At 39.2% G+C, this 27,053-nt stretch overlaps 5 protein-coding genes across 8 annotated transcripts; 4 read left to right on the forward strand and 1 right to left on the reverse strand.

Annotated features, from left to right (window-relative positions):
* Positions 1-39: 39 nt before the first annotated feature.
* LOC134192065 (proteasome subunit alpha type-4-like) lies at positions 40-2,051 on the forward strand. Its single transcript, XM_062660744.1, has 8 exons — positions 40-84; positions 144-186; positions 244-406; positions 472-549; positions 965-1,053; positions 1,155-1,285; positions 1,354-1,474; positions 1,795-2,051. Exons 1-8 carry the CDS (start codon positions 82-84, stop codon positions 1,929-1,931), a joined length of 765 nt encoding a protein of 254 aa, XP_062516728.1. The 5' UTR covers positions 40-81; the 3' UTR covers positions 1,932-2,051.
* An 895-nt stretch (positions 2,052-2,946) lies between these two features.
* LOC134192064 (TNF receptor-associated factor 4-like) lies at positions 2,947-4,411 on the forward strand. The gene has a single exon (XM_062660743.1). The coding sequence runs from the start codon at positions 2,951-2,953 to the stop codon at positions 4,205-4,207; it is 1,257 nt and encodes a 418-aa protein (XP_062516727.1). The 5' UTR covers positions 2,947-2,950; the 3' UTR covers positions 4,208-4,411.
* A 680-nt stretch (positions 4,412-5,091) lies between these two features.
* LOC134191750 (ras GTPase-activating protein 1-like) lies at positions 5,092-12,707 on the forward strand. Of its 2 annotated transcripts, none has more exons than XR_009971850.1 (25): positions 5,092-5,225; positions 5,317-5,602; positions 6,754-6,824; positions 6,886-7,006; positions 7,072-7,103; positions 7,170-7,222; positions 7,886-7,952; positions 8,008-8,085; positions 8,299-8,374; positions 8,606-8,735; positions 8,800-8,882; positions 8,944-9,017; positions 9,076-9,160; positions 9,218-9,471; positions 9,525-9,601; positions 9,833-9,957; positions 10,012-10,056; positions 10,750-10,912; positions 10,970-11,112; positions 11,180-11,298; positions 11,356-11,442; positions 11,702-11,861; positions 11,921-12,032; positions 12,344-12,469; positions 12,524-12,707. XR_009971850.1 is itself a non-coding variant. In XM_062660367.1 (25 exons), the coding sequence occupies exons 1-25, from the start codon at positions 5,098-5,100 to the stop codon at positions 12,602-12,604; spliced, it is 2,742 nt and encodes a 913-aa protein (XP_062516351.1). In that variant the 5' UTR covers positions 5,092-5,097; the 3' UTR covers positions 12,605-12,707. The 2 variants fall into 2 exon arrangements, 1 of the variants encoding a protein (XP_062516351.1); XM_062660367.1 differs by having other exon boundaries at positions 11,921-11,998.
* Positions 12,647-13,788, reverse strand: LOC134191754 (L-xylulose reductase-like). Its single transcript, XM_062660371.1, has 2 exons — positions 13,542-13,788; positions 12,647-13,348 (listed from the first exon to the last, which is right to left on the reverse strand). The coding sequence occupies exons 1-2, from the start codon at positions 13,702-13,704 to the stop codon at positions 12,771-12,773; spliced, it is 741 nt and encodes a 246-aa protein (XP_062516355.1). The 5' UTR covers positions 13,705-13,788; the 3' UTR covers positions 12,647-12,770.
* Positions 13,789-14,048: 260 nt separating this feature from the next.
* On the forward strand, positions 14,049-27,052 carry LOC134191748 (phospholipid-transporting ATPase ID-like). Of its 3 annotated transcripts, XM_062660366.1 has the most exons (35): positions 14,049-14,179; positions 14,234-14,296; positions 14,346-14,456; positions 16,607-16,665; positions 16,723-16,836; positions 16,898-16,996; positions 17,461-17,522; positions 17,607-17,679; positions 17,736-17,806; positions 17,939-18,021; positions 18,091-18,197; positions 18,694-18,775; positions 18,854-18,912; positions 18,982-19,056; positions 19,450-19,571; positions 19,633-19,777; positions 19,838-19,901; positions 20,311-20,366; positions 20,784-20,873; positions 21,982-22,051; positions 22,106-22,185; positions 22,466-22,510; positions 22,567-22,681; positions 23,212-23,282; positions 23,347-23,444; positions 23,504-23,540; positions 23,879-23,980; positions 24,048-24,087; positions 24,314-24,525; positions 24,623-24,712; positions 24,922-25,105; positions 25,170-25,251; positions 25,324-25,465; positions 25,548-25,877; positions 26,326-27,052. In XM_062660366.1, exons 1-35 carry the CDS (start codon positions 14,173-14,175, stop codon positions 26,929-26,931), a joined length of 3,846 nt encoding a protein of 1,281 aa, XP_062516350.1. In that variant the 5' UTR covers positions 14,049-14,172; the 3' UTR covers positions 26,932-27,052. The 3 variants fall into 3 exon arrangements, with proteins under 3 accessions (XP_062516350.1, XP_062516348.1, XP_062516349.1); XM_062660364.1 differs by having other exon boundaries at positions 18,854-19,056; XM_062660365.1 differs by having other exon boundaries at positions 14,364-14,456; positions 18,854-19,056.
* Position 27,053: the final 1 nt, after the last annotated feature.

Consider the following 27,053-nt stretch of genomic DNA (forward strand, 5'->3'; position numbering starts at 1 on the left):
TAGATTATTTTAAAACTCTCACGTTTTACTGTTTAGCAAAAATTATGATTATCTAACATATTGATATCAACATTAGCTATAATGGTGAGATGTTTCTACTTCTTTTGTCGTCTGCTTGCAGTTCATTCTTTCTTTTGTAACAGGCGAGAAGATACGACACTAGAACGACAATCTTTTCACCTGAGGGTTTGTCGATTCTCTGATTTTGTGAGTTTTTATGTTTATCCGGGATTCTGGTGACAGGCCGTCTGTATCAAGTTGAATACGCTATGGAAGCGATTGGTCATGCTGGGACTTGTCTTGGCATTTTGTCTACAGAAGGCGTGGTGCTTGCCGCTGAGAAAAGATACACTAACAAGCTCTTAGACGAAGTTGTTTTGTCAGAGAAAATTTACAGACTTGATGAGTAATAAGAAAATGTCATGTATGCAGATGGTCATAGAGTGAGAATGTGGGCCTTTTTTTCTGTAGGAACACAGCATGTAGTGTAGCTGGAATTACATCTGATGCCAATGTGTTGACAAATTATCTCAGAGTCACTGCACAAAGGCAAGAATCAAACATACCCAGCAGCTGTCGATCATTGATTGTGAATGTTTCATAATAATAAAACTTTTAATAAACGAAAATTTAATTAAAGTATGATGAAGCAAAGGCTAGAGGGTCAAAGGATGGTGTTGGTTTGAGTAGTTGTGTATAACAAGTATGAGGACAAGGAAGAGGTGAGTAAGTCTGAAAATGTGCTTGACTGCCTGCGATTCTGTTGTTTTGGAGCGGGCAGTTAGATGATTGCCTGGTCTACTGTATTGCTCAGTTTTTATGTAGGAAGTAAACAGACACTAGAGCTGCAGGCATTATGGCTAGTGATGTGTACAGAAACCAATATTTAGTTGCAATGACATTTATGTTAACATCTTTAATGTTTATGTATATTGATATTGATGGAGCTTTTCTGTAATGTTAGGTACTTGTTAACATATCAAGAACCAATGCCAGTGGAGCAGCTTGTATGCAGCTTATGTGATCTTAAACAGATGTACACACAAATTGGAGGTAAATATTATACAACACAATATCATATCATTAGTTTATTGAACAGACTACATAATGATGTTGTGACTGCTGATGATTTACTTGTGGTTATTGTTTACAAGGGAAACGTCCATTTGGTGTTTCTGTATTGTACATGGGCTGGGATCGTCACTATGGTTACCAGTTGTATCAAAGTGATCCCAGTGGAAATTATGGTGGATGGAAAGCTACTTGTATTGGAAACAACTACACAGTACTAATGAGATCTTGCAGTTTAGGGTCAATAGGACATGATGTGTGTTTGTGTGTGTGTGTGTTTAGGCAGCAATATCGATGTTGAAACAGGACTACAAAGACGATTGCAACTTGGATGATGCTCTCATGTTGGCTGTGAAAGTGTTGAATAAAACGCTGGACAGCACAAGGCTGTCTGCTGACAAAGGTGAGAATATCAACTGTCACTCAGCACTACAGTATGACAGGGACTGAATGTTATTATATGAACTTTGTTGGGAAAGGTTTATATAGTATGCTACTGCTGGTATTATAGCTGCAAATACCCGACAATTTTAGTAGTTGCTCTTCATGTTTGTGCCTCAACTACTTGTTAATGTTACTATTGGAATGGCTGTTACTGTATGCAGTGTGTGTGTGTGTGTGTGTGTGTGTGTGTGTGTGTGTGTGTGTGTGTGTGTGTGTGTGTGTGCTGGCATTACACTGTAGTCGTTTATGTGTAAGCTTGAGTTGTATGTTGTGCTACAGTTGAGTTTGCTGTTTTGACTCGTGAGGATGACAAGACTGTGATTCGTGTTTTGAGTCAACCTGAAGTTGATCGTCTACTGAAGAGACATCAAGAGGCAGAAGAAGCAATCAAGAAACAGAAAGAGCAGAAGACATAGATACACTATTAGGCAATGATGTAGAGCCATTCAGTCAGTCTAGAATAGTTTCATTGGCGTTGTTCAGAAGTCAATTTAAGTTTTGTTTTGATTGAATGGATTGATGATGATATACACTAACCATTCTTTGAGTGTATTGCGTTTAGGGTACCAAGCTGTTAATTAAATAAACAGGCGAGAGAATGTATGGTACAGATTGCAACTGGTATTTAGTTAGTAGGTATGTCTTTTTTTAGAAATTTCATCTGCAGTCTAATTAATTAACGAGTTTCCATAGTGGACACATAACACTAATATCGACCGTGTATCCCAGTAGTAGGATAACATATGACATGTTTACCTACTTTTGTTCTAGCTAACCTACATCACACTGTCAAAATCTAACTAGTGTAAACCAAGAGTTTTCGGTAGCGTAAAAATTTCGGTACCTCCTGCATATTCCATTTCGGTAGCGATCAATTTTCGTTAAGTATTACGTCGAAGTCGTCGACTGCATGAAAACTCCTGTGTGGATGCACAGAATATCTGTCTAGTACAAATTAGTAGTTGACAGCAAGTAGACATTACGCAATTGTGCTCAGCACAGCTGGTGCAGGCGAGTTACCAATACCAAGAACTGCCGGCCTTCCAGATCCCAATGTTGAGGAGACGGCCGGACGCCCCTATTTTTTTAGAGAGATTGATGCCTGGTTAGGTGTGAGACTGCCGCAAACAAGAGCAAAAGAATTCGTTTACAGTATCGGCAATACGGTTCTGAATTGAGTGCAAGTATGGCGAGGTACGCTGACTTTGCATGGGCTGCAAGCAGTCTCGAGCATCATCATAGAGTCCAGTTCCCGGACATTGCTCCTGGCTGCCTACACAAATTTAGGTAGAGATTTATTTCTGTACCTCATAAGTCATACCAAAATTACCGAAAATAAATTGCTGCTGAAAATTTCTTGGTTTACACTATTTGTTTACTTACTACCCCTAATTAAATTAACCGCAAGTATGTTTGCGCATGCCCACAATCAGTGATGACAGGAGGGTATTATGCCGACTTTTGTGTTTCTCTCGCCGATGACTACAGTTGTCCAGTTTGTCAAGGGGCCCTGAGAGAACCTGTCGTGACTCAATGTGGCCATCAGTTTTGCAAAGGATGTATGGAGTCTCACCAGAGGGTTAACGGCATGCCGTGCCCAGTCTGCAGACATCAACTAAAAGATGCTGAGATCTATCCAAACAACTTTCTTAAACGACAAATATTAGGTTTGAAAGTTTATTGCGATCGAAGAGAGGTAGGATGTGAGTGGATGGGAGAATTAAGAGAGCAAGAAGACCACAATGACTGTTGTGAGTTTGTTACCGAAAAGTGTCAAAATCTTTGTGGAGAGACGGCAATGAGAAAAGACATGGAACATCATATGCAAAATGTTTGTAGAAGGAGGAAGATAGAGTGTCTCTACTGCCACATGTCTTTGGAATATGCAGCTAAAACTGATCACACTAATGTGTGTGTTATGGTCCCAATAATGTGTGACTGTGGGGAGCCGGTCATAAGGAAAGATATGGACTACCACACAGGCAATGAAGGAACGTGCACCACAGCGTTACTTTCATGTGAGTTTGCGAATGCTGGCTGTCAAGTACGAGCAAATAGGAAAGACTTAAAAGAACATAGGAAAAATGATGTTGCTAGTCATCTCAGTCTTGTGATGGCTACATCTGAAAGGAAGCTTGCTGATGTGAAATTGGAATTGGTGAGTACACAAAAGGCTCTTGCACAGAGCAGGTCTGAAGTTAGATATCTCCAAACTGTCATTTCTAGCGAGTTTCAGCGGCCAGTCATTGCATCAGATGGAGTCACTTATGTATGGAAGATAGCTAATTGGCAAGAACAACTGCGTCGAATTAACTCATTATGGTCAGGGACAAGTATAAATAGTCCAACATTTCCCTTGGGTTTTTCAGGATATACCATTAGCATACAGCATTTTCCTAATGGTGATGGGAAATTTAAAGGGTCTCATCTATCGTTTCACATTTATCTTCACAAAGGAAAGGTTGATGACCAATTGGATTTTTCTGCTCGAGTTCGCTGTGCTATATCAATTGTGGATCAGGCACTTAATGGAAAAGACGTGACAAGAGAATGGAGTACTGAGTTATCACATGTAAGAGCTACAACTTGCATTGGGTTAGTAGATGATATGATAAGTCATCAGGTGGTTACCACACGTTTATATCTATTGAATGGTTCTTTGCTAGTGAAATTTCAACTAAAGCATGTGTGAGATGTTATGGCTAGTGTTTTAAAGCTGTTGGCGTGTTTCGTATGGAACTGTAGTCTTACCAAGTGACTTTGTGACAATGTGACAAGCAAGTATCATATGTGATGAGTAGCTTGATTCGTAAATGTTGTTTAGTGAACTGAATGTGTTGTCGCACACTTTATTTCATGTTTGAATAATTGCTTGCGTGATTCTTGGATTAATTAATTAAAGTGTCAAGTGTTTTTCGTTAGATTACATGCTAGGAGTTGTCAATGAGTGGATACTCCCAGATATTGGGCAGACACTGGCGTACTAGATTTCAAAGGAAATTAGGTATGGGCTTAGGAAATAGGGTACATAGTGGCCAATCCTGACGTAACACCTAACATTAACCATTAACTCTAATCCTAATCCGTACAGTACCTGTACACATGAATTCGTTCCCCTACAGTACCTGTTCCTGTACCCAACCTCTAGTTACTGTCACAAGTAACTGCGTCCTTAACACGCGCTCAGCCGGTCTTACTGTTAACTCAAGACGATCTATTTCAAGAATGACTGGCTAGTCCTAAATGCCGGTCAATGACTGAACACAATACAAGTTCCCGGATGTCTAGATACTACATTACTGTGTACTGGCCTATAGTCCTAGACATACTCTACAACTGCAGTATGTGTGCTTATGTCCACATCTAGTGTAAGATGTGTCAGCAATGGATATGATGTATACATAGATGCCAAAATAACGAAAAAGCTTTAGTAGCCGCTTCTCTATCCTTCTCAAGGATATTAGCCTAGTTCTGTTTAGTAAGCTCAAAATGACATTACCTCTCGTGTAAAGTATATAGATAATTTTCCCTGCAGAAAGCAAATCTCCACCCAAACAAACCTTACGCATGCGCACAGCCAACATGGCTGAAGAGAAGGAGTATTGTGATCTTGAAGAGTTTAGTCGCGATGGAGACAGTGAATCTGAGCAGGATGGTGATGAGGAGGAAGAAATAGAGATGTGGGATCTCACATCTCCTCCAGAATATGAGTAAGCGCCCTTAGGGCTGTCCGACCCTCGTTGATCCTGCAAAACCAAACATCGCATTCACTAATATGGGTCTTATGTTGTGGAAAACAAGGTGGTTTCATGGTTGCTTGGATCGTAAGACATCAGAAGAGCGTCTTATGAAAGCAGGTCGTGCAGGCTCGTTTCTTGTAAGAGAGAGCGAGAGAAAGCCTGGCAGTTTTTGTATCTCTTTTCTTTCTCACAATGGCATCAATCATTTCCGTATCACTGCGGTGTGTGGAGATTATTATATCGGCGGTCGTCAGTTCCAGTCGGTCAGTGATCTTGTGGGATATTATATGAAAATCTCCACTCTCTTGGAAGATGAACAGTTAGAGTTTCCTGTACCGCCACCAGAGGTGAGACGAACAGGCATTGAGAGATGGGATGGAAAGAGGTGTGGGATGTGAGATACTGGATAGTAGGTGGAAGTGTGAGGTGTAGCATTGAGAGGTGTGACAGGAATGTTGACATAACGGGAAATGAGACTTTGTTGGCAGAGCATTCAGTATCTCCTCGTCGATTTCTTGTAGATGGAGTTCTAGAAGTTTGCTATGTAGGGTTGTAGACTGGGTAGTACCTGAAACGATCGACTTCTCCATCAATGGAAGTATATATATTGTAGAGTACTAATGTAGGGAAAGGAAACAAGCCAATAGAGAAATCTAACGACTGATGGCATACATAGGCAGGTAGACTGTTGTAGCTGTAATTTGTAGAGAAGATTGGCCATTGTGGTCGTTGGTTTATGCTGCTACACAGTAGACTATAATTCATGTTCATATTGTTCTGAACTTTTGAGAGCTTCTTTAGTTGTTTTTTAGTCAGAATAGTTGCATGGGTGATGAAGGTGTGATATTATTTAACCTGCAAGTTGACAGAGGTAGAACAAATAGGATCATTACTGCCACTCTGTGGATGTGTATTTGTCGTTGTCACGTATTAGTATATCATATGGATTGACTTCCATGTAGTCAGTAGCCAATATTTTAGTAGCATTTTACAGTGTGGATATTTAAATGTTTGTGGTGGGAAGTTGATACACATACTCACATTGAATGCCATCTATCTAGAATGTTGGTGTTTTTCTACTGAAATTGTTTGATATCTATGTGTAAAAACAGTTTGGGCTTTTCATAAAACAACATTATTGGCACCACAGAATATTACCAGCTGCTCTAGATTGTGCAGCTGGACAGCACGTTGCACAAATGAAGTCTGCTGTTGTGCAAGTGTTATGGTATAAGTGAGAGTTTACAGTAATCATTTGTATTATAATTTTCATAACTAAAGGAAAGAGTTCAAAAATTAGGAGAACAATTTATAATGTGTTAATTAATTAAGAATTGGCACATAGATAAAACACTGACTTTAGTTTGTAGTTGGGAGGAATGACAGATGATGTCTGAGATAAAATTGAGTGTAATATTGATTCAATGGAATTATGTAAAAGTGTTGCTTAGTGGTGATTGCAGTGTTTTAAGTTGGCATTTGTTGTATTGCTTTATAGCCAATAGCTGATCGAAGGCGAGTAATTGCAAAGTATCCATATGAAAAGACACCAGATACTGATGAATTAAGGTTCATTTGGTGTAATAGTCATAGTTCGCAGAATATTGTTCAAACTGTTGTGCGTGTTTAGTTTTAGTCAGGGAGATATATTTCTTGTTGAAGCTAATATCAATGATGACTGGCTGTGGGTTCGGTCAATGAGAAATCGACATGAGAGTGGTCTCATACCTGTTGCTCTTGTAGAGAAAACGGTTGGTGCATGTACCATAACAATATTGACCATTCAGTTTGTTTGGTACTGTGGGTATGTGTTTAGGATGATCATATGGATCCCTATGAGGGAAGAGAGTGAGTGTCACATGATGATGACTTGCTCATGTTTCTATTACCATTTACATGTGATAAATATTATAGGTGGTTTAATAGCAGGATAACAAAAGATGAAACACGAGACCTTTTGATGGGATGTAAGTGTTGACTAGGTGCAGTTTAGTCTCACGTAGCCAGACTCTTTCTGCCTGGAAGTATGACACGGCGGAAAGGGCCTGGTTACACAAGACTAGGTGCAGTTGTGTTGTCAACCTTTACCATGCATGCACAGCGCAGACTAGAGTGGCCTAGCAGTGTGTCTGTGTGTGTGTGTGTGTGTGTGTGTGTGTGTGTGTGTGTGTGTGTGTGTGTGTGTGTGTGTGTGTGTGTCTGTCTGTGTGTGTGTCTGAGTTTATGTGTGTCTGTGTCTGTCTGTCTGTCTGTCTGTGAGTGTGTGTGTGGTGTGTGTGTGTGTGTGTGTGTGTGTGTGTGTGTGTGTGTGTGTGTGTGTGTGTGTGTGTGTGTGTGTGACTACATATATCGCATGTGATGTGTGAAGTACACATTAGGTGTAGGCAATATTGATCTTTGTTGCTCTGCAAATGCCAGAGTAGTGAATGTGTGCTTGTTACCATCTCATTGTGTCATTCTCCAGTAAGGTCATATCTCACACTACGTGGGAGCTGCTAAATTGACTTGGGGGCTTACTCAAGCGATTATGATATATCAAATAGAGTAGTGATATTGTGTATGTTTAACTATGTTTTGTTTGTTTGTGTGTTTGTGTTACATGTCATGATATTTGAATTGTCTTTGTGTAGCTCCAATTGGAAGTTTTATTGTGCGGCCAAGTGACACAGTTCGTGGTGACTACTCTTTGTCTGTTCGGTGCGATTCTTTAGAAGGAAGACGATTGTTTTGTTGCTAAACTGTTGTGTTACAGTATAAGTCAGAGTGTTTCTCGATTTCGTATTCAACATCAGAAGCATCAATATGTGATGGGTGGCAGACTGTTTGACAGGTAATTCTGACAAATTAGGGAAATAGTTCTTTGCAATGGAAACAGGCACAGACATTTTTAGACTCCATATTGTAAAATGAGTTAGTGGACTAGAGTAAGTCAGATTGTTCCCAGTAGTTTGTGGGATGTGGGGTGCATTGGCAGTTGTGAGGCTGACATGCAAATGTTTAATAATATGTTGTACTTCTGTACTGAGTATCCTTGCTTTGATAGCTTGGACTCTATTATTGAGCGTTACAAGACAGAACATGTCGCCGAGAACTTGTCACTGCAATATCCTTCAAAATGGGTTTGTTCATGAATGGTGTCAATAAGTTAGCTCATCTGTCTGTTGTTGGCTGTTTGAGGCTTTGTGTCTATATGTTTGTTGGTCTGCTTTTTGTCTGCATGTTTTTGTCTACATGTTTGTTTGTCTACATGTTTGTTTGTTTATGTGTTTGTTTATCTGTTTGTCTATTTCTGTGTGTGTGTCTGTCTGCGTATTTGTAGTTGCTATCTGTTGCGTGTCATTTGTTGACAGAGATCTGGATCTGCCAATCGAGACTCGACTGTTGGAGAGGTAGAGGCTTATGCTGCATTTCGATCGCGTCCTGGACCAGTTATTGTCAAACGTATTGATACATCAAAGAAAGACTGGTTATTTAAGAAAGGTGACTGTTTCCTAATTTGAATGAAACAACATCTTTGTAGCTGTTATGCACGGTTGTATTATAGGATCAAAAAGCAACAGATGGAAACAGCTATTGTTTACTCTAAACAGTTCTGAGCAGCAGCTTTTTATGCATGAAAATGAGAAGGTTAATTTGCAATAGATATTGCACACTAAATGATAATAGCCATTGCTTGTGTTGACTCCAGAGAGCAAAGCCAAAAGGCCTTATTGATCTCAGCTATGCAACTCTAATGTCTGTTCATCCATCATTGTTTGGAAAGTGGGAGACAACTAGGAAATTAATTTATTAGATTATTTTATTTTTGATTTGTTGATAGACCACACTGTTTTCAAATTATTGTAAGAGCTTTCAACGAGAAACAATTTTACTATCTGTGTGCAGACACAGAGGAAGCAAAAAGAGTCAGTTATGGTACAACGGATTGGTCATTTTATCAGCATTTTGTTTGTATTTGTTAGGATTGGTTGTGTGCTATTGCAAAGTGTTGTGGCAGTAGAAACAGTCGACTTGGAGCGAGTCGTCATGGAGTACGGCAGCTGCAGAGTCTGCATTTGACGGTTGTTGAGGCAAGGAAACTGCCAAAACATTCACATGCTTTCTGTCGAATTCACTTTGACGATATGAAAGTGGCACGGACTCCTACTAAGGTGGCAAGTAAAGAGACACAGAAAGACAGTTGTGAAATAATATGGGACGAAGTATTCAAATTTGAGTGAGAAGGAGATTGTTGGTAGTCTGTTGAACTCTGACTAATTATTTATATAGGGATCTTCCATTGGGTCTCACTGCTGTTTCTGTTGGAGTTTACATGAAGAATAAACGGTTGAAAGACAGTCATGTTGGTTAGTATGGTTGCAATGTGAAAAACAACAATAATTGGTAGACAGATAGACATGCAGGCGGGCACATAGGCAAGTGTCAGAGGCAAACGACAGTGTAGAGATACTATGATTAGCCAGAGTGATGGATTAATAGACAAACAGTTGGATATCGTTTATGGAATCCTCAGACTAGCATGTACTGTATCGGAACAAGTGAACACAATGAGGGACATGAGAACGCTAACTGTTTAGGTTCTGTTGATATTCCATTATCAAGTTTACCAAATTTGTCTGAGCAAGATGAGTGGTATGTACTTGGAGCAGCAAAGGGTCAAGGGAAGGCTGGACCATCTGCAAGAATTAAAGTCAAATTTATGGTTATCAATTATTGTATTAATTTGAGATCAAATGCTGAAGCTCTTGTGTGCTAGCATGAAGTGATTATGAGTATTATGAGCTATGAGCCTCTCAAGGAGGTGAGTTGGTTGTTGTTTGCTAAATGATACTCTACCATTGACAGATTAGAGTACAAGTAATGGTACAGTGAAGATAGATAGCAGTGTTACTAGATTATACTGGCAGATTTGATTGTTGAGTCACATGGATAAGATTAACCATAAAGTCTTGGTAGTTCTGTTGCAGCTGGATTGCAATCATTGACAGAGGAACTGATGACATTAGCACCAGGTTATTCATGTTCCATTTAGCATGAAAGTTGCTTCTTGTAATGGAAGTTTAGAGCTGCATATCATGCACAAATGGCTGTGGTACAGCTTGGTACCAAGGAATGAGTGTCGCTTGTAAAAACTGTTGATTAGTGGTGTTGTGTTCAGAGGCCTGCATACCAGCAGGATAATAATGAGTATGTTTGTATTTGAAAGATGTGTTGCTATTAGAATACAAATAGACTTCATATTTGACTTTTAATTTTATCACATATTTGTTGGTGGAGTTGGTTTTGTATTGTATGCTGTTGAGATAGAAAGATTAGTGGAGTGTCAGTATTTTGCTGGACAATTTAACTTAATTATGGAAGATGTTAACGTATACTTGACACTCTGCTAATTATAGCTAAGTGGTAAAAATTGATTTATTGTTTGTGTGAGAATGTTTGTTTACTTGTTGTCTGAAGTTTGTGTTGATGGATATCTGTATTTCTTTTTTTGTAGTTGTTGCTTGCTCAAGACTTGCTGGCTATTAAAGCCTTAGAAAGTGTTTGTAAGGACAGCGTGAGGAAAGAACTAGCTGCTACTCTTGTAAGAATATTTAGACGAGAGAAGCAAGTCATACAGCTATTAAGAACAATTGCATCACAAGAAATAGAAAGAGAAGGTAAGATATGATGCTGTGATTATGAAGATTTTGATTGGGAGAGTATTGTTCACTTAGGAGATATTGGCACAATGTTTCGTGGAAACACTTTGGCTACGTTGTTGATGGATCAGTTTATGGGAATGGTTGCTGTACCATATCGTCAATCTACACTTAGAAATACCATACAATATGTCATACAACTTGAGCAGTCATGTGAGGTGAGCAATTGGTAAATGAGAGGCCGATGAAAGAATGTGATTAAGTTGTATCGAAATGTATGTTTAGCTTGATCCTACTTTGGTATCTCAACATACACCAGTTATTAGTGAGAACTTGGAACGTCTAATTGGTGTGTTAGAGAGACTTCTGAAAGAAATTTACAACTCATGCGACAGCTGTCCCATGTAATTGTCACTATTTATTGTTTGTGATCTAGTAATTTATGTATTTTTTCTATGAAGTGCTCTTCGTTATTTGTTTGGTTGCCTTCAGAAATCTGCTTCAGAAAAATGGCCAGAAAGGCCTGAGGCAAGAACACGAATTGTAAGGTAAGATTTGAATTATCAATTGCAGGACCAACTTTACAAGATACCAAAGCAGCAAATATGTTAGCAATGTGTTGAGAAACTGTTCTGTGTCAGTTGATATTGAGCAGCTGACAGGATTACTAATATCACATTTACTGATGAATGTATGCTGTGTTTAAGACATGCTAGAAGGATAATTAGATGGTACAAATATCTTGTTGTAGGAAAAGGACATATTGAACTGAATTCATCATCTTTTTTTGCTCTGTTGTGTTTCTAGTGCATTCTTGTTCCTCCGTCTTCTTGGTCCTGCACTACTCAAGCCTAAAATGTTTAATCTGACAAGTGAACAGCCATCAGATACAGCCAATAGAACACTCAAACTGCTCACCAAGGCTCTTCAGACTTTGGCCAACCTTCTTTCATTTACAGGAAAGAAAGTAAGGCAAGAAGTTGGTTGAAGTTGATGAGATATTTGATGTTGTTTTAAATGTAACAGGAACCATACATGGCTCAAGTCAACCCCTTCCTTGAACGAAATCAAAAGAAAATGGTGTCTTTCATTGATGAGTTGTCGGTATGTACAATCTCAGTCACATGGAATTGGCTTAGTGAGTGTAGTTGCTTTGGTGTTGATGCTAATGCAACAGTTGGTATAGGATCTTAATTAATCGATATTTATAGTTTCAGGCATGTTTGCACTTTAAATTTGAAACTGACGTAAACCTGAGTAGTCAGCATGCCAATCATACAATTGTAGAAACCGGCTCCCAAAACTGTGGTGCATGGCAGTTGCCTGTCGAATGGACACCATAATTGTACTAAAACGTTTTACCTCACCTTTGGTGTCATAATTTAGCCAATGATGCTGTTGTTGCACCCATGGTTTCTTCTGTGGTTTACTGGCAACATGTTTTTGTAGAATATTCCACATTGTCCTGTGACTGATGGTGATGTTTCATCAATTGATTTGGCTCGTGAGTTGGCAACAGTTCATCATCTTTGTGTTTCTCATCATGAACAGCTGGATAAATTGAGTCAAGATCAGGTACATTGCATGACAAGCTGATAGCTATATATCTGTCCTCATGCACTTGTTTAGCCTCATGTAAAGCGGTTGACAGCCGTTACATTGATGCTGACACAAGATGAAGAGACTCTAACAGCCCATGATAATAGCTAGTGATTGACTGACATGCATGTGGGTTTCTATTCTATCGATACAATGGGTGAAGAAGATATAAGACTTTGTAACCATTTCATAATAACATGTTCTGAAAATGAAATGAATTGTTCATGCAACAGTCTCTGCAATGGTCATGCAGTAGCAACCTCTATGTCCATCATCTCTAACATGCTAAGAATCCTCCGTCTACAGGCAGCATGACTCCATTTATCATTGCTGCTTTATCACTGAGAAGAAAGAGAACTGCATGAACAACATCTTCCACTTGTGCAAATTTTCCTAAAGGAATCTTGCTGAGCATTGTGGCTGCTTTCTTGGGATCTGACCAGCCCAGTCTGCCCATGTCAGTCATAACGACTGTGGGGTTAACACAATTTACTCGAATATTGTGAGGACCTAGTTCTAATGCCATCACACGAGACAGTTGGTCTAAACCTCCTTTGGAGGCACAGTAGACAGCATGGTCTAGTAAAGCTGCTTGTGATGCCTGACTGGAGACGTTGACGATAGAACCACCACCACCTCGCTTCACCATTCCTTTTGCTACAGTTTGTGATGTGAAGAGAACTGCCTTCAGGTTAACGTTCATCACTCGATCGTAGGCCTCTTCGGTGACCTCAAGGAATGGCTCCAATTGGCCTACACCAGCATTGTTGACTAGAAGATGAATGTCTCCAATAGACTCGATCTGTTTGATGGCATCTTGGATATTGGACAGATCACACTCAACAGTTTGTATGCCTACAATAAAAGTAATGACTCAATATTAATTAATTAATTAACTAATGTTTTTTAATTAACTAATGTTATTTTTTAATTAATTAATTAACTAATGTTAATTTGTCAGACTGCTAGCTACAGTCTGAAATTTGAACAATTAGAAAACAAAGCAAATACTTAAGACCATCCGCTTGCAATTGGTCTGTATACATACCAGGGCATTCGTGTTGCAAACTGTTTAGATCGGACTTTGTTCGTGAAAGAGCGACCACTTCTGCTCCACTTGAATACAATGCTCTTGCTACATCTCGTCCGATTCCCTTGCCCGACCCAGTAACAAGTGCTCGCTTTCCAGAGAAGACGAACTCCAGAGCCATCACAGCGCGAGCAGAATTGTATCGTGTGCTTGGAAATTCCAGACCGCATATGAGGCGGGGGCGTGTAACTAAAGCGCGTTAGCACCTACACTTGGCATCTAGACGGTAGCTGCAGCGGCTGCGTGGTAGATCTGAAGAAGTTCAATGTAGCCTCGTCCCCAGACTCACGTGAGCCTGGCAGTGTCCGGTTTCCGTATGACACTTTCAGCCTCCCGGGTTTCATACGAGAACCGGACACTGCCAGGCTCACATGAGCCTGGTGTCTCCCTCATCAATCGTCCTACTGCCTCTTCTTTTCATTGATATCTCTGCGTATTTATTAGCTTTGCGGAAGCTAGCGGTTTTGAGGGATTGTGGATTTCAAAGCCCGGATAATAGGCTAGTTGCCTAGCTAGGGTGTGGTAGCCTCGTGTGTGCTGACTTGTTACTGCGTGTACACAGTTCATCGAGATATCTTGGAGTTGTTAAATGAGTGGTAAGTGTCAATAAGAATCATCACTGTAGGCCATACGAATGTGCGAATGTGCAGACATTGAGAGGCCGTCGGATGTGGATGTAGTGCTGCCAGGATCTACAAGCCGATTACATAGCGGTTTGCAAGCAAGCCAATCATCAGCAGACTCTAACAAGAATAACCTTAGCGTATTATTACTATCCAGATATGGCGGACTTTTCATCCAAATCCCCGGATGATGACGTTGGGACGGTTAGACTTGTTGGATCGGCTCAACCGTCAGAAGACGAACTAGGCGGTTAGAGTTGTACAATAATAGCAATCACTGAGGCTATACATAGGACGGTACTGGATATGTAAGTTTGGTAATGGTCTTTTCTTGGAGATTGTTAGTCTGTTGGGAGAAACTTCACTTGCAAGTAGTATGCTTACTAGGCATGACACATATTTTGTTTAGTTGAGCATGCTTTTACGATATCTGGTGTGATAGAAACAATTTATTCATTAGCTAATTAATGTAGAGAATTGTGAATAAGTTGATAATCTATTGTGGCTAAGAGTACGTATGTACGCATGTACTGTACCAGTACCAGTATCAGTACTAATATTTCTACAGCAGTACTCGTAAATAGTGTGCGCTATCAGTTGCACTAAAATTGATTTGATGGGTAATGCTACTTGACAGAGTCCAGGCAATTGATGGCATCTCTAACCCTAACCCTAACCTAACCTCATGTCAAGTCTTTTACTACTAGTAAATGCTCGGTTAGCATTGTGTTTGGTGAGCCATGGTGTTCTGTCTTTACCTATTCGCGTAACAATGGTTGCGTTATGAAGCAATAGTTTTCTGTCAAACAAACCCAGGAACTCAGGAAACAGAATTTCAGTTGCTCTTCTGTAGTATTTTTCTTTCAATTATCCGAATCCGGTGTTCAATTATCTGAACTTGGCGTTCAATTATCCGTTGCTTACGGCTGTTGTGCAATATCATGGAAACTGAATAACTTACTTAGTCTGCGGTTGGGCAGCTGCTCAAATATCATCATTCATTAGCTGTCTAGACGCAATAATTTGTAATTAATCTTGTCTTTAGCGTGAATTTTTAGCGTGTGTTGTAGGATAATTTCCTTTGCACTAATCTTGGTGTCCCACGTTTCCGCGGTGGTCTAGCTAAGCTGTTGGGAGCGAACTAAATCTACATATTTAGGAAGCCTACAACAACGTCTTCCTCTGTCAATCGTGGTATAATCCACATACTTTGTAAACTGCGTGTCCAGCGTGATACCATCACAGTCCCCATCATGCGTCGTAGCGGGTTTTAGCTAACCAAGAGCTCGAATTTCACTAATTTGCCTTCCCACCCTTCTTGAATCAATCATTTATTGTTCAGCTGAAACGGGAAAGACGTCATGAAAGAAATGTGGGAGTTTTGACTGTACGTATCAGACTGAAATAATTAGTTCTATGAATTTGGTACTTCTAAGACAGAACATTAGATAACTGAATGCCTGAATCGGATAACTGAATGCCCAATTCGGATAATTGATTGCCTGAATCGGATAATTGAATGCAAAATACTATAGTTGTCTTCAAATCTTCGTTCACGCTTCAATCATCTCACTCGTTTACTGAGACAGTCACGTAACAATGGTCACGTAGTCACGTGATAATGGTTGCGTAGCAATAATTTCTGTCCAAGAAAGGCGCGGAAACTCAAAATAAAGACTTTTCTCTTCTTTGAGCTTTTTTTCCATACCGTTTGTCACGCATCAGTCTCCTTTGCTCTTTAGTCGCGTAAGGGAGCAAAATCGAGAGTCGTTTCACTCTTTTCACCAAGAAATTTCAATTGAGTCAACCTCTCGAAAGGAGTCCCTTGCTTCAATTTTTAGCGCATATGTTACGGAGTCAAAATTGCATTCATCTGGCATTGTCGTTTTCTTGATCTGTCTTTTTGTTTTGCCATAAATCCGTATGACAAGTGCTGACGTACACATATAAATATATAAATATAATATATCTCGACCTCAAATTGACATGACAAGAGAGAGGCTCGCTTCGCTCGCCAATAATCAACTTTACGTGACAGAACAGTCACATGTTGCCTTTCCAGCACTCTAGGATTTTTGCATTTGTGACTGCTACTGACCTTTTAGTCACGTTGTCGATAATTATATCTGAGAGTTGTACAGTACTACATGGCAAAGCTTGAAATTGAAATATGAGGTTACCATCAGAAGAATTCTGACCACATTGTAGTTTTTACAACATTTGGCTGTCATTGAACATTTCTTTAGTACAATTTCTAAGATCAACTTTTCATCCTACCCAACATAACAGTAGCAGTTTGTGTGTGTGTGTGTGTGTGTGTGTGTGTGTGTGTGTGTGTGTGTGTGTGTGTGTGTGTGTGAAATCATAAAACTGTTAGTGATGGATTATATCTTGTTACAGGGAATGAACGAGTTGTGATTGCTAATGATCCAAGCCAGCCTGAGGGAAACGATTATGCTGTAAGTGAATATTCATTCGATGATTGCATTATCTGACGTAATGGTCTTCTTTGTTAGGGCAATCGTATTGTGACATCGAAGTACAACATTTTGACCTTTTTACCTAAAAATCTATTTGAACAGTTTCAAAGAGTTGCCAATGTGTACTTCTTGTTTCTTCTCATCTTACAGGTTATTGTATTAACAATAGCTGCCTCTACATTACGTTTGATGGATTTGTGTTGGATTTCAGCTGGTACCACAGATCAGTTCTCTCAATCCTGTTACAACTGCTGTCCCTCTTGTATTTGTGTTGGGAGTTACAGCTGTCAAGGATGCATATGATGACTTTGTTAGTCACTTGTATCTTGTACTGTTTTTTTCTGCTTTGTTGTATTTGCAAGTTTGTGTTTTTATTTTTTGTGTAATGAGCTACAACACAAACTACAGTACACGTGGCAGCATTTGCATTGTTATTGTGACGCTTGTAGCAGACATAACTATAAGGAATAGGACAAGGCAGTCAGTTTGATGTGGGAATTACTTGTCTTGATTTTAATTAAATTTATTATTGCAGCAGATTTGTTTGTCTGTCCTTTCATTCACTAATTTCTGTTTGTTTGTTTGTTGGTTTATTTGTTTGTCTCTCTGATTGTCTATACATTTATTTTACTGTTTGTTTGTTTGTTGGTTTATTTGTTTGTCTCTCTGATTGTCTATACATTTATTTTACTGTTTGTTTGTTTGTTTGTCTGTAGTTTGTGTATCCATCAGTTTATCTATTTGTTAGTTTATCTGTTTAACATTTATCTTTAGTTGCGACACCGTAGTGATGATGAAATCAATCATCGGGATACATTTGTTCTACGTAACAAGAGGTTAGAGGCTGTTTATGTACACAGAATGAGATGATTACATGTAGCACAGCAAACTAATGTATGTGTATTGATGATTTGCTGCAGTTTTGTTACTGTTGTATGGGAGAAGGTGAAAGTTGGTGAGATTATCAAAGTTAAGAACAACGACTTCATTACGGTTTGTTACTGCTGCACTTGTTGATATGATAGACACCAGTGTTGGTTGCATAATAGGCAGATTTGTTAGTTTTGTCTTCATCTGAGGAGAACAACCTTTGCTACGTTGAGACTGCAGAATTAGATGGGTCAGTGAATGACCAGATGGTTATCTTTGTGTTCTATCTAGTAGATCTTCATGTTTCTTAGTTTATGTTTGCTTGCATGTCTGTCTTTCTGTCTCATATGAGTGTGCATGTGAGTGGTTCTCTTTGTTTTAGTGAAACCAACTTGAAGGTTAGGCAGGCAATACCTGAAACAGCAGAATTGGGTGACAACGAGAACAATCTTGGTGAATTTGATGGTAGTAGTGCTTTAATTAATTCAATCTTGGGAAGTCAATTTCTAACACATAAACTTGTTTTACATGCAGGTGAAGTGAAGTGTGAAACTCCTAACAATAAGTTGGACAAGTTTGATGGAAGGTTAGAGTGGAAGAACAACAAGTATTCTCTGAACAACAACAACCTTCTTCTAAGAGTAAGCTGTAATGGTTCCAGTTAATTGTATAGTAGACAGACAGACAGACAGAACTACTCCAGCAATAGAAGTACTCCAGCAATAGAGGTACTCCAACAACTTCAATACTGTTTTACTGTTGTACATACTTGAACAGGTGTTTTTATCAGAGTATAGGTTAGACATAGGCAGTCGCTATAGTATTTGACAATAGAGTCAACAATGTAGTGACAATGCGGCTTTCAATAGGTTACAGATTCAATGTTTTTAAAGGCAAGAAGTTGTAAGTCATCTGGGGTGCTGCTGTTTGACTATACAAAGTAATAATGTGAATTGGAAAAGGTTGGTGTAGGTGTCGTCTTACATTCTGGAATGATGGGAAAAGAACAAACAAATGTACCTTGAGCTCTACAGACAGATAGAGTAATGACAGCCACAAAAACAATAGTTCAGTCAGCTGCTTTAGTCAGTCACTTTTAATTAAACCAAAATGTGTAGTAAGTTGTTTGTACTTTAGGGTTGTCGTCTTCGTAACACGAACACAGTTTATGGTCTTGTAATCTTTGCTGGCCATGACACCAAGCTGATGCAGAATGCTGGTGAGTTATTGGTGGCAAATGAAGTGGCACTTCTATAGAACTTGTGTGTTTTCTTATAATATATCTATCAAATTGCAGGCGACACCTCATTGAAAAGAACTGGCATTGATCGTCTGATGAACTGGCTTGTCATAATGGTTACAATTAACTTATATAGCATCTCTCTTTGTCAATTGGCACTATTCATGCTAGATGCTCTTTTTCAGATTTTTGGTTGTCTTGCAACACTCGCTATAATTTGCTCAATAGCTGAGAGTATTTGGGAGAGAGGAACTGGAGATGTGAGAAACACTTGTAGAATATATTTTGTACATTTACAGCAAAAGCATGCTTAACATTTCATTGATTTAAGAAAAGAACTTTCTAGTCTGCAACGAAATATGAAAATAATTTCATTCTGTCTTAGTCTTTTAGAGATCAGTGACGTTATTTTAAGTTTGTAATGTTAGAGGTGAACAAGAAGGCATAAAAACTTTTACTCAGAGCCATAACATCTAGTTAGTTTTGGGTTCATGCTACCTGAGCTTTAGTCATGTCATTATTTAAAGAATTAAACAGCAACGATCCAAAAACAATGCATAAAAATTGTGAGAAGAAAGTCTAACATCGCTTCTGTTACTAGTGATACTAAGGCATGTTGATCAAATAGTAGCCAACATTTGGTACTTGTGTAGGCATTCCAGTGGTACGTTCCATGGGAAGACGGCTTGGACAGTCCCACAATTATTGCCAGTTTGCAGTTTTTCTCTTATATTATTGTGATGAATACATTGGTTCCCATTTCTCTTTATGTCAGGTACAAGTGACATCAGTGTAATTTCTCTGTGTAAGCAGTGTTGCAGTGTTTGTGATTCTAGTGTGGAAATTATACGTCTGGGTTTGAGTTGGTTGGTTGACTGGGACGTTGAGATGTATGACAAAGAGTCAGATACACCAGCAAAGGCAAGGACGACAACTTTGAATGAAGAACTAGGGCAGATACAGTACATCTTCTCAGACAAGGTAATGTCTTTAGGTTAGCTACAGTTGTGTTGATGTTGTAGTGTATATTTTGATTTACAGACAGGAACACTGACACAAAATGTTATGACATTTCATATGTGCAGTATAGGAGGAGATCTGTATGGTAAGCACTGCCGTATTCATTATTTGTTTGCAAGTGACACACAGGCAGATAATTATATATATATATATAAACAAATACTAGTCAGAGGGACAAAGTTCTGGTGATAGATGGACAGACAGACAGACGGACAGACAGACAGATTGTAGTGTGTTTCCCTTTTGGGGGTGATTGCCAATAGCCTGTAATACTAATAAAATAGCGTTGATTTATTCAATACATGTATGGACAGGCAGACAGACAGACAGACAGACAGACAGACAGGCAGACAGACAGACAAGATCGATAGACCAGTCGACAGAAACAGGCAAGCAGGGAGGCCAGGTGCAATCAGAAAGAAAGCAATGTGCTTAGTTAAGGAGAGCTTTCCTATGAATCTTGCCTGTCTACTTATTGTATTACTGTGTTGCAGGTAGAAAACCAAATGCTCCCAGACTGTCTGGCAGTGAAGAGACAATAAAGTTAGATGTATGTATACAGTTGGTTATGTCTGCTATATGATACAAGAGTGTAGTGAATTATTAATTAATCTTTTGGGTTGACTCTAAACTAGAGAATTAACATTAGCCTAGAATTAACATTAGCTTGTAGCTCATTAAGTAGATGGTCATCTTGTGATTGTTACCATACGAAAAGAGCTAATCAAGGGTCATTGTTGTGTTATATTTAGAGTATGATGTTGGTTGATGTTCTGGGTTAGGGTCACAGGATGCATTGTATTACTTCTTACATTTCATTTTATATTTTCTGTAATTACTTGAGCTATTAGGTTTGCATGTTGAGGAATGTGTTGTGTAATTAAAAATTGTCTATGTTTGCTCCAATATCTAAGTGCGAATGACGTTTTATTGTATTGGTGTATATTTATTGTATGTGCCTGATTAGGGTCGTGTTGACTTCTCCAGTAATGAATATGCTGACCAAGACTTTGAGTTCTATGATGCGTCTTTAGTGTCTGACTGCCGTACTAAACAGGTGAGACAAACAAGTGCCGCTTAATGTTTGCTGTTATTTTTTATACAATGTGATGTCACTCAATGAGTGTGTACAACGTAAATGTGAATAGCTCTAGATGTTGTTTGTTTATGCTACTCTGTGTTATGCTGTGATGTTTGCCGGAGGAATGGAATGATGTAATACTATGTCATTAAAGTGATGATTTAACTGTACTGTGTCCAATTGAAGGAAGTCTAGATCTAACTATTAGAATTACTGGAAAGGGTAACTTGTATGAGATTGATTTCTATGTCAAAGAGTCTCTTTCAGCAACTGATTTTCTCACCTATCAATTGACTTTTAATTGTATGTAATACAGTAACAAACTGCAGATCATGGCAGCATTGTTCAGTGGTCATGGAAGTTGTTTGAGAACTACTTGTCTGCACATACCAGATTGTCAGTATCAGAGCATATTCACACCAGTCCTAATCGTGATTAGTGTACTAACGGCACAAAGAGTAGTATTACAACCACATTAGTGGCGTTTGTGGTTGCACGTGACTTTGGCACGTGAGGTAATATACAAGAAGAGCATGCCACCGATGTTTCTGATGTGGTGTTGTATGTTTAAACATACAAATGCAGCAACAACATGGCGACATATAGGGAAGCAGCGCATGCAGATGTATACTAGGTACGTGCCTGTACATGTGACAACTTCTTGCCATTCCTGAAGGAGCTGCAGGAGAAAGCAAACTAACTGTTTCCCTCTTCAAAACCTAAAGCAATGGATTCGTCAAGACAATTCACGCGAATTTTTACCAGATATGACGGATGAAAACTGTCAAGGCTAATTTACACTCACGTGCTCATGTGACATACTAATCATATAGGTAGCTGTGTGAACGCACTTGCGCTAATGTTGGCCTAATCACAATTAGTTTAATCATAGTTAGTCCAGATGTCGGTGTGAACACGCTCTTAGAATCAATCAAACTATTCTAGAGATTTTAGAGAAGGCTTTAAAGTCTTTAGTTTCTGATTATTATTGCTTGAACTGACTGTTTGGCAACATTTTAGTTATTTGTATGTGTGAAGTACTGTTTCATCCGTATTGAGAATGTGGTTGATTTGTATGGGACAGGAAGTAATTGACTTCTTTCGTTTGATTGGATTATGTCACACTGTGATGCCTGAGAAAAACGGAACAACAAGTGAACGATATTGTAGACAGCTGCTAGTATTTTATGTGATAACCGTGTTCTTAGAGAGACCTCAATATCAAGCACAATCTCCGGATGAAGGAGCTCTTGTGGGAGCAGCAGCTAACTTTGGAATAGCTTTCATAGTAAGGAATATCAGCGTTATAAACATCGAATGCAACTTAGTGCTGTGTTTTGACACACACACACACACGCACACACACACACACACACACACACACACACACACACACACACACACACACACATACACACGCACGCACACACACATGCACGCACACGCGTGCGAGCACACACACACACACACACAGACACACAGAATGTCTTTTATTCCGTACAAAGAGAAAGTAATCATCACTATCATGCATTCATGTACTGATGTGATAAATGTTCGATTTTTCTTAGGAACGTACACCTTCTGTTGTGACTTTGAACGTGAATGGCAAGAATGTCTGTATTGTTGGTAAGCAGTTAAGTGAATAGCACAATAATGTGTGAGTTTATAGGAGCAGTACCAAGTACTATGCATTCTTGACTTCGACAATGTGAGGAAGAGGATGTCAATTGTTGTCAGAGGACCAAGTCCCACTGACAGAATAAGGCTGCTTTGCAAGGGAGCAGGTAAGCAGCTGTTGATTAGGGTATTAAAGACAAACAAACTTAGACAGGTTCTAAGAAATATTGGTCAACTTCACTTGTGATTTGGTTTGCTGTCGTTGCTACGTATACTTCAATTTGCTTGTATGGATAGGTGTGTGTGTGTGTGTGTGTGTGTGTGTGTGTGTGTGTGTGTGTGTGTGTGCGTGCGTGTGTGTGTGCCTGTGTGTGTGCGTGCATGTGCATGTCCGTGTGTGTGTGTGTCCGTGTGTGTGTGTGTGTGTGTGTGTGTGTGTGTGTGTGTGTGTGTGTGTGCGTGCATGTGCATGTCCGTGTGTGTGTGTCCGTGTGTGTGTCCGTGTGTGTGTGTGTGTGTGTGTGTGTGTGTGTGTGTGTGTGCGTGCATGTGTGCGTGTGCATGTTCGTGTGTGTGTGTGTGTGTGTGTGTGTGTGTGTGTGTATGTGTGTTATTAGACAGTTGAAGACTTCATTGACAGAGCAACTATCAGATGAATGTATTGTAGCATCAGTCACATTGCTTATTGTTTGAATAGACAACATGATATTGGATCGTCTGGCTAGTGGACAAGATGATAAAAGGAAGGAGACATTAGAACACTTGAAAGTGAGAAGTGTGATCTAAGTCAAGACTGAGACACACTGTACAATTTTTCATGTGCTGTGTGCAGGGGTTTGGTTCTGAAGGGTTACGAACATTGTGCTTGGGAGCTAAAGATCTTACTGAAAGTGAATGGGATGCATGGAACAAGAAATATCACGTAGCTAGGTGATTTTAATATTACTGTGTTAAGTGTTTTACGGCTCAGTGCTCATTTTCTATTACAGCACAACAACACAGAATAGGGATGAAAAACTCAGAGATGTGAGTAGCATTTGAAGGAGTCGATTAATGCAACAGTTTTTGAATCTGTTAGTTGTATCTGTATGTTGGTTTACTTGCTTGCCTCTCTTTGTTTGTATATTAATTTAACATTTGATTATAGCTAGTTGGTGTCTGTTAGCGTTATCTTAGTGCTTTCACTAATGAAATAGTTCAGGCAGTTTACTGTCAGTGTTGTACTGATTAGCTATTCTGTAGATGTTCAGCTGTAATCAGTCATTTGACCAATGTTAGTAGGAGAGCATTGGTTTAGATCTCAGTTTCAAAAACTTGTCTTTGTGCTAAGTACAGTGTCATTCTAGCTGTCTGTTGTTGTGCAGGTTTATGAAGAAATTGAGACTGACATGACTCTTCTTGGAGCAACAGCTGTAGAAGACAAGTTACAAGATGGAGTGCCTAGCACTATTGCAAGACTAGCAAGTGTAATGAGCACTGACTGCTCTTTACAAGAGGTCATTCTAATGATGAGTATACTGTTGTTTTGTGTAGGCATCTATCAAGATTTGGGTACTGACTGGAGACAAAGAAGGTTTGTTGATAGTGTTTGTGCTTGCTGAAGTTTTGTACATTTCTTTGTTTTTGTATGTTTTCATTTATTTTGTTAGTGTATGTGTTTTTTCGTTTATCTACTTCTTTGTTTGACTTAATCTTCTTGCTTGGAGATTTTGTAGCTGCTTTTATGTGCTTGTGTTGTTTACCTAACAAGTTGCATAGGTTGGTTTGTAACCACTATTTCATGGTGTTTTGTGTTGTAGAAACAGCCATTAACATTGGTTTCTCTTGTCGCCTGTTGACTAATGAAATGAAGGAGGTATTTGTTGTCGAAGGACGAGATGTTGAAAGTGTCACTTGCTCTTTAACTCATCTAAATGAGATGATTAAGTCATCTCTAAGAGAATATAGAGGGCTGCGTGATGATGATGAAGTTGACTTTGTTGATGGAAAGGTTCATACAAGTGGACTTGAGGTGAAACACTTTAGATCTTGTTTGTTGTGATTTTGTGGAAGTTATAGGTCAATTACAACATTTTGGATGCAACTGTTGAATGTTTATGTTATTGCAGCCTAGGGAGAGTGTAAATTGTGTTGACTTACCAGATGGAGAGATAAACAAAGAACCTGAATTTGCTCTTGTCATCAATGGATTCAGTCTGGTCAGTTCCTGATGTGTATAAGGGTGCTGTTTGGTTTGGTGTTTAACTATCAAGGCGTCTGCTGTGTGTGTGTGTGTGTGTGTGTGTGTGTGTGTGTGTGTGTGTGTGTGTGTGTGTGTGTGTGTGTGTGTGTGTGTCTATTTATCTATTTGTTAATTTTTTCTTGGTTGCAGTTTTATTATGTGCTACTAATGTGTTATGTATGCTAGTCTCCTGCTCTTCATGAACGTGTGGAAGATCTTTTTGTGAAGACAGCATGTATGTGTAAAGCTGTCATCTGCTGTCGAGTTACTCCACTCCAGAAAGCATTAGTGGTAGAGTTAGTAAAAAAGCATAAAGAAGCTATTACTCTTGCCATCGGAGATGGAGCCAATGATGTGAGCATGATCAAAGGTGAAATCATCTTAGTTATTCAATGGTGTCTGGTTATTGGTTAACATAATTTTTATTATGTCAGCTGCTCATATTGGTGTTGGAATCAGTGGGAAAGAAGGCAGGCAAGCAGTGCTTGCAAGTGATTATTCCTTAGCTCAATTTAGGTATTAGAATGTAGATCTTTATTAAAGTAGCCCATGAGTTGATACTGACAAGAATACTCTTCGTTTGTGAAGGTTTCTTGAGCGACTATTGTTGGTTCATGGCAGATGGTCTTACATGAGGATGTGCAAATTCTTGCGATATTTCTTTTACAAGAACTTCGCTTTTAGTTTTGCTCAATTCTTTTATGCTTGGTTTTGTGGATTCACAGCTCAGGTGAGTGAAATTGTAGCCAGGGGTGTGTGTGTGTGTGCACGTGCGTGCATGCATGCATGTATGCAAAATTGTCTTTTTGTAGACTGTGTATGATGCTTGGTTTATCACATTCTACAACGTGATCTTTACTTCTCTGCCTGTATTGGTACTTGGAATTCTTGACCAGGACGTTGACGAGGCAACCTGTCTTCGTTATCCCAAATTGTATGTTCCAGGACAGCAGAACAGACTGTTTAATGTCAAAGTCTTCCTACTGAGTTTGTTCAATGCAATTGTGGTTTCAACATTTCTTTATTTCTTTGCATACGAAGCATTCTATCTGTCTGTGGATGGAGACGGCAAGGATGCAGCAACATTAGATGTCTTTCAAACAACTCTTGCAGGATGTCTTGTTCTTGCTGTGAATTTGCAGGTCAGATGGTTGTTATGTGTGTAACAATCATGCTAGCATGGATGTGTTGTTGGTGCCGTATTACTTTTAATTTGTTAAACAATTGTATTGAATTGTATTGTTTTGCACAGGTAACAACATAATATCACATAATGAACAACTAGACAATTATGACAAAAATGACACGATTTGTACTTTGAAAGATTCAACAGAGAGATTACGTAGTGATATATAGAGAGTTCCAATGGTTATAGTTGTAGTGATAATTATACAGACATCGATAGTAGATATTGACAATAACAGGTAAATAATTATGATCATAATATCTGGGCAGTAACTGTATGTTAACGTACTTTAGGGAATCTTGTGCAATGAAACATATACAGTAGAGTAACATCGAGACCTGTGTAGATCTTATTTTTTTGTGTTTCTGGTTTGATGTGTGACAGACCGATTTGTTTTTGTGTAGTGTGGCTTGGACACATACTACTGGACTGCAGTTAACCACGTTTTTATATGGGGCAGCATCTTGGTCTGGTATCTTTTCATTTTCGTGCTCTATGGAGAAAGAGGCTTGAATTTCTACTTACCTGCTGCTTTCCCGGCTGGAGCTGTTGCTCCTTTTACTCTCAACCTTCCAATCTTTTGGCTGTCTGTATTACTTATTGCAGCCGTTTCATTAGTTCCTCTGATGACTGTTCGTTATCTGTCAAATGTGTGGAGTCCAACTCTTATTGATGTAGTGAGAAAACAGCGGGGCTCAGAGTGCTGTGAATGTCATGGAATTGCAATCAGGCAAAGTAAGAAACGCTTGGAAGAAGATGAAGAGAGACCTGGCAGAGCCACACCCTCACAGTTAGGAAGAGACGACACTAAATTATCAGTAACCGGGTTTGCCTTCTCACAAGAACCAGGATTTGGAGACCTAATTCAATCAGGTAGGCTGTCGTATGTTGAAACAAGGCACCCAAAGAGTTCACTGTCTAGTGATAGGCTGCCTGTGGAACGAATTGTCATGCCGCCAGACAAATCTCCAACACATGATGGTGATAGCATCCATCCTGAGTCGACATGACATCTTAAGTTATATATCTTTGACTTTTAACCCTTCAATATCCCCTAAGCATGGGACTGTATGCGTGCATTGAAAGTCACACTGTGATTAATTATTATAGTTTGTTTGCAAAACATACAAAT

The sequence above is a fragment of the Corticium candelabrum genome, chromosome 16, assembly GCF_963422355.1.
Source record: "Corticium candelabrum chromosome 16, ooCorCand1.1, whole genome shotgun sequence".
Taxonomy (NCBI): Eukaryota; Metazoa; Porifera; class Homoscleromorpha; order Homosclerophorida; family Plakinidae; genus Corticium; species Corticium candelabrum.

Coding starts and splice junctions, on each gene's coding strand:
- LOC134192064 (XM_062660743.1), top strand. CDS start 2,951: ATGACAGGAGGGTATTATGCCGACTTTTGTGTTTCTCTCGCCGATGAC.
- LOC134191750 (XM_062660367.1), top strand. CDS start 5,098: ATGGCTGAAGAGAAGGAGTATTGTGATCTTGAAGAGTTTAGTCGCGAT. Junction 7,104..7,169: donor GATCCCTATGAGGGAAGAGA/GTGAGTGTCACA, acceptor TAAATATTATAG/GTGGTTTAATAGCAGGATAA. Junction 12,470..12,523: donor ATAAATTGAGTCAAGATCAG/GTACATTGCATG, acceptor GCACTTGTTTAG/CCTCATGTAAAGCGGTTGAC.
- LOC134191754 (XM_062660371.1), bottom strand. CDS start 13,704: ATGGCTCTGGAGTTCGTCTTCTCTGGAAAGCGAGCACTTGTTACTGGG. Junction 13,349..13,541: donor TTTGCAACACGAATGCCCTG/GTATGTATACAG, acceptor CTTTTATTGTAG/GCATACAAACTGTTGAGTGT.
- LOC134191748 (XM_062660364.1), top strand. Junction 19,902..20,310: donor TATAGGAGGAGATCTGTATG/GTAAGCACTGCC, acceptor ACTGTGTTGCAG/GTAGAAAACCAAATGCTCCC. Junction 23,283..23,346: donor AGACATTAGAACACTTGAAA/GTGAGAAGTGTG, acceptor TGCTGTGTGCAG/GGGTTTGGTTCTGAAGGGTT.
- LOC134192065 (XM_062660744.1), top strand. Junction 550..964: donor CTCAGAGTCACTGCACAAAG/GCAAGAATCAAA, acceptor CTGTAATGTTAG/GTACTTGTTAACATATCAAG. Junction 1,286..1,353: donor GTATTGGAAACAACTACACA/GTACTAATGAGA, acceptor GTGTGTGTTTAG/GCAGCAATATCGATGTTGAA.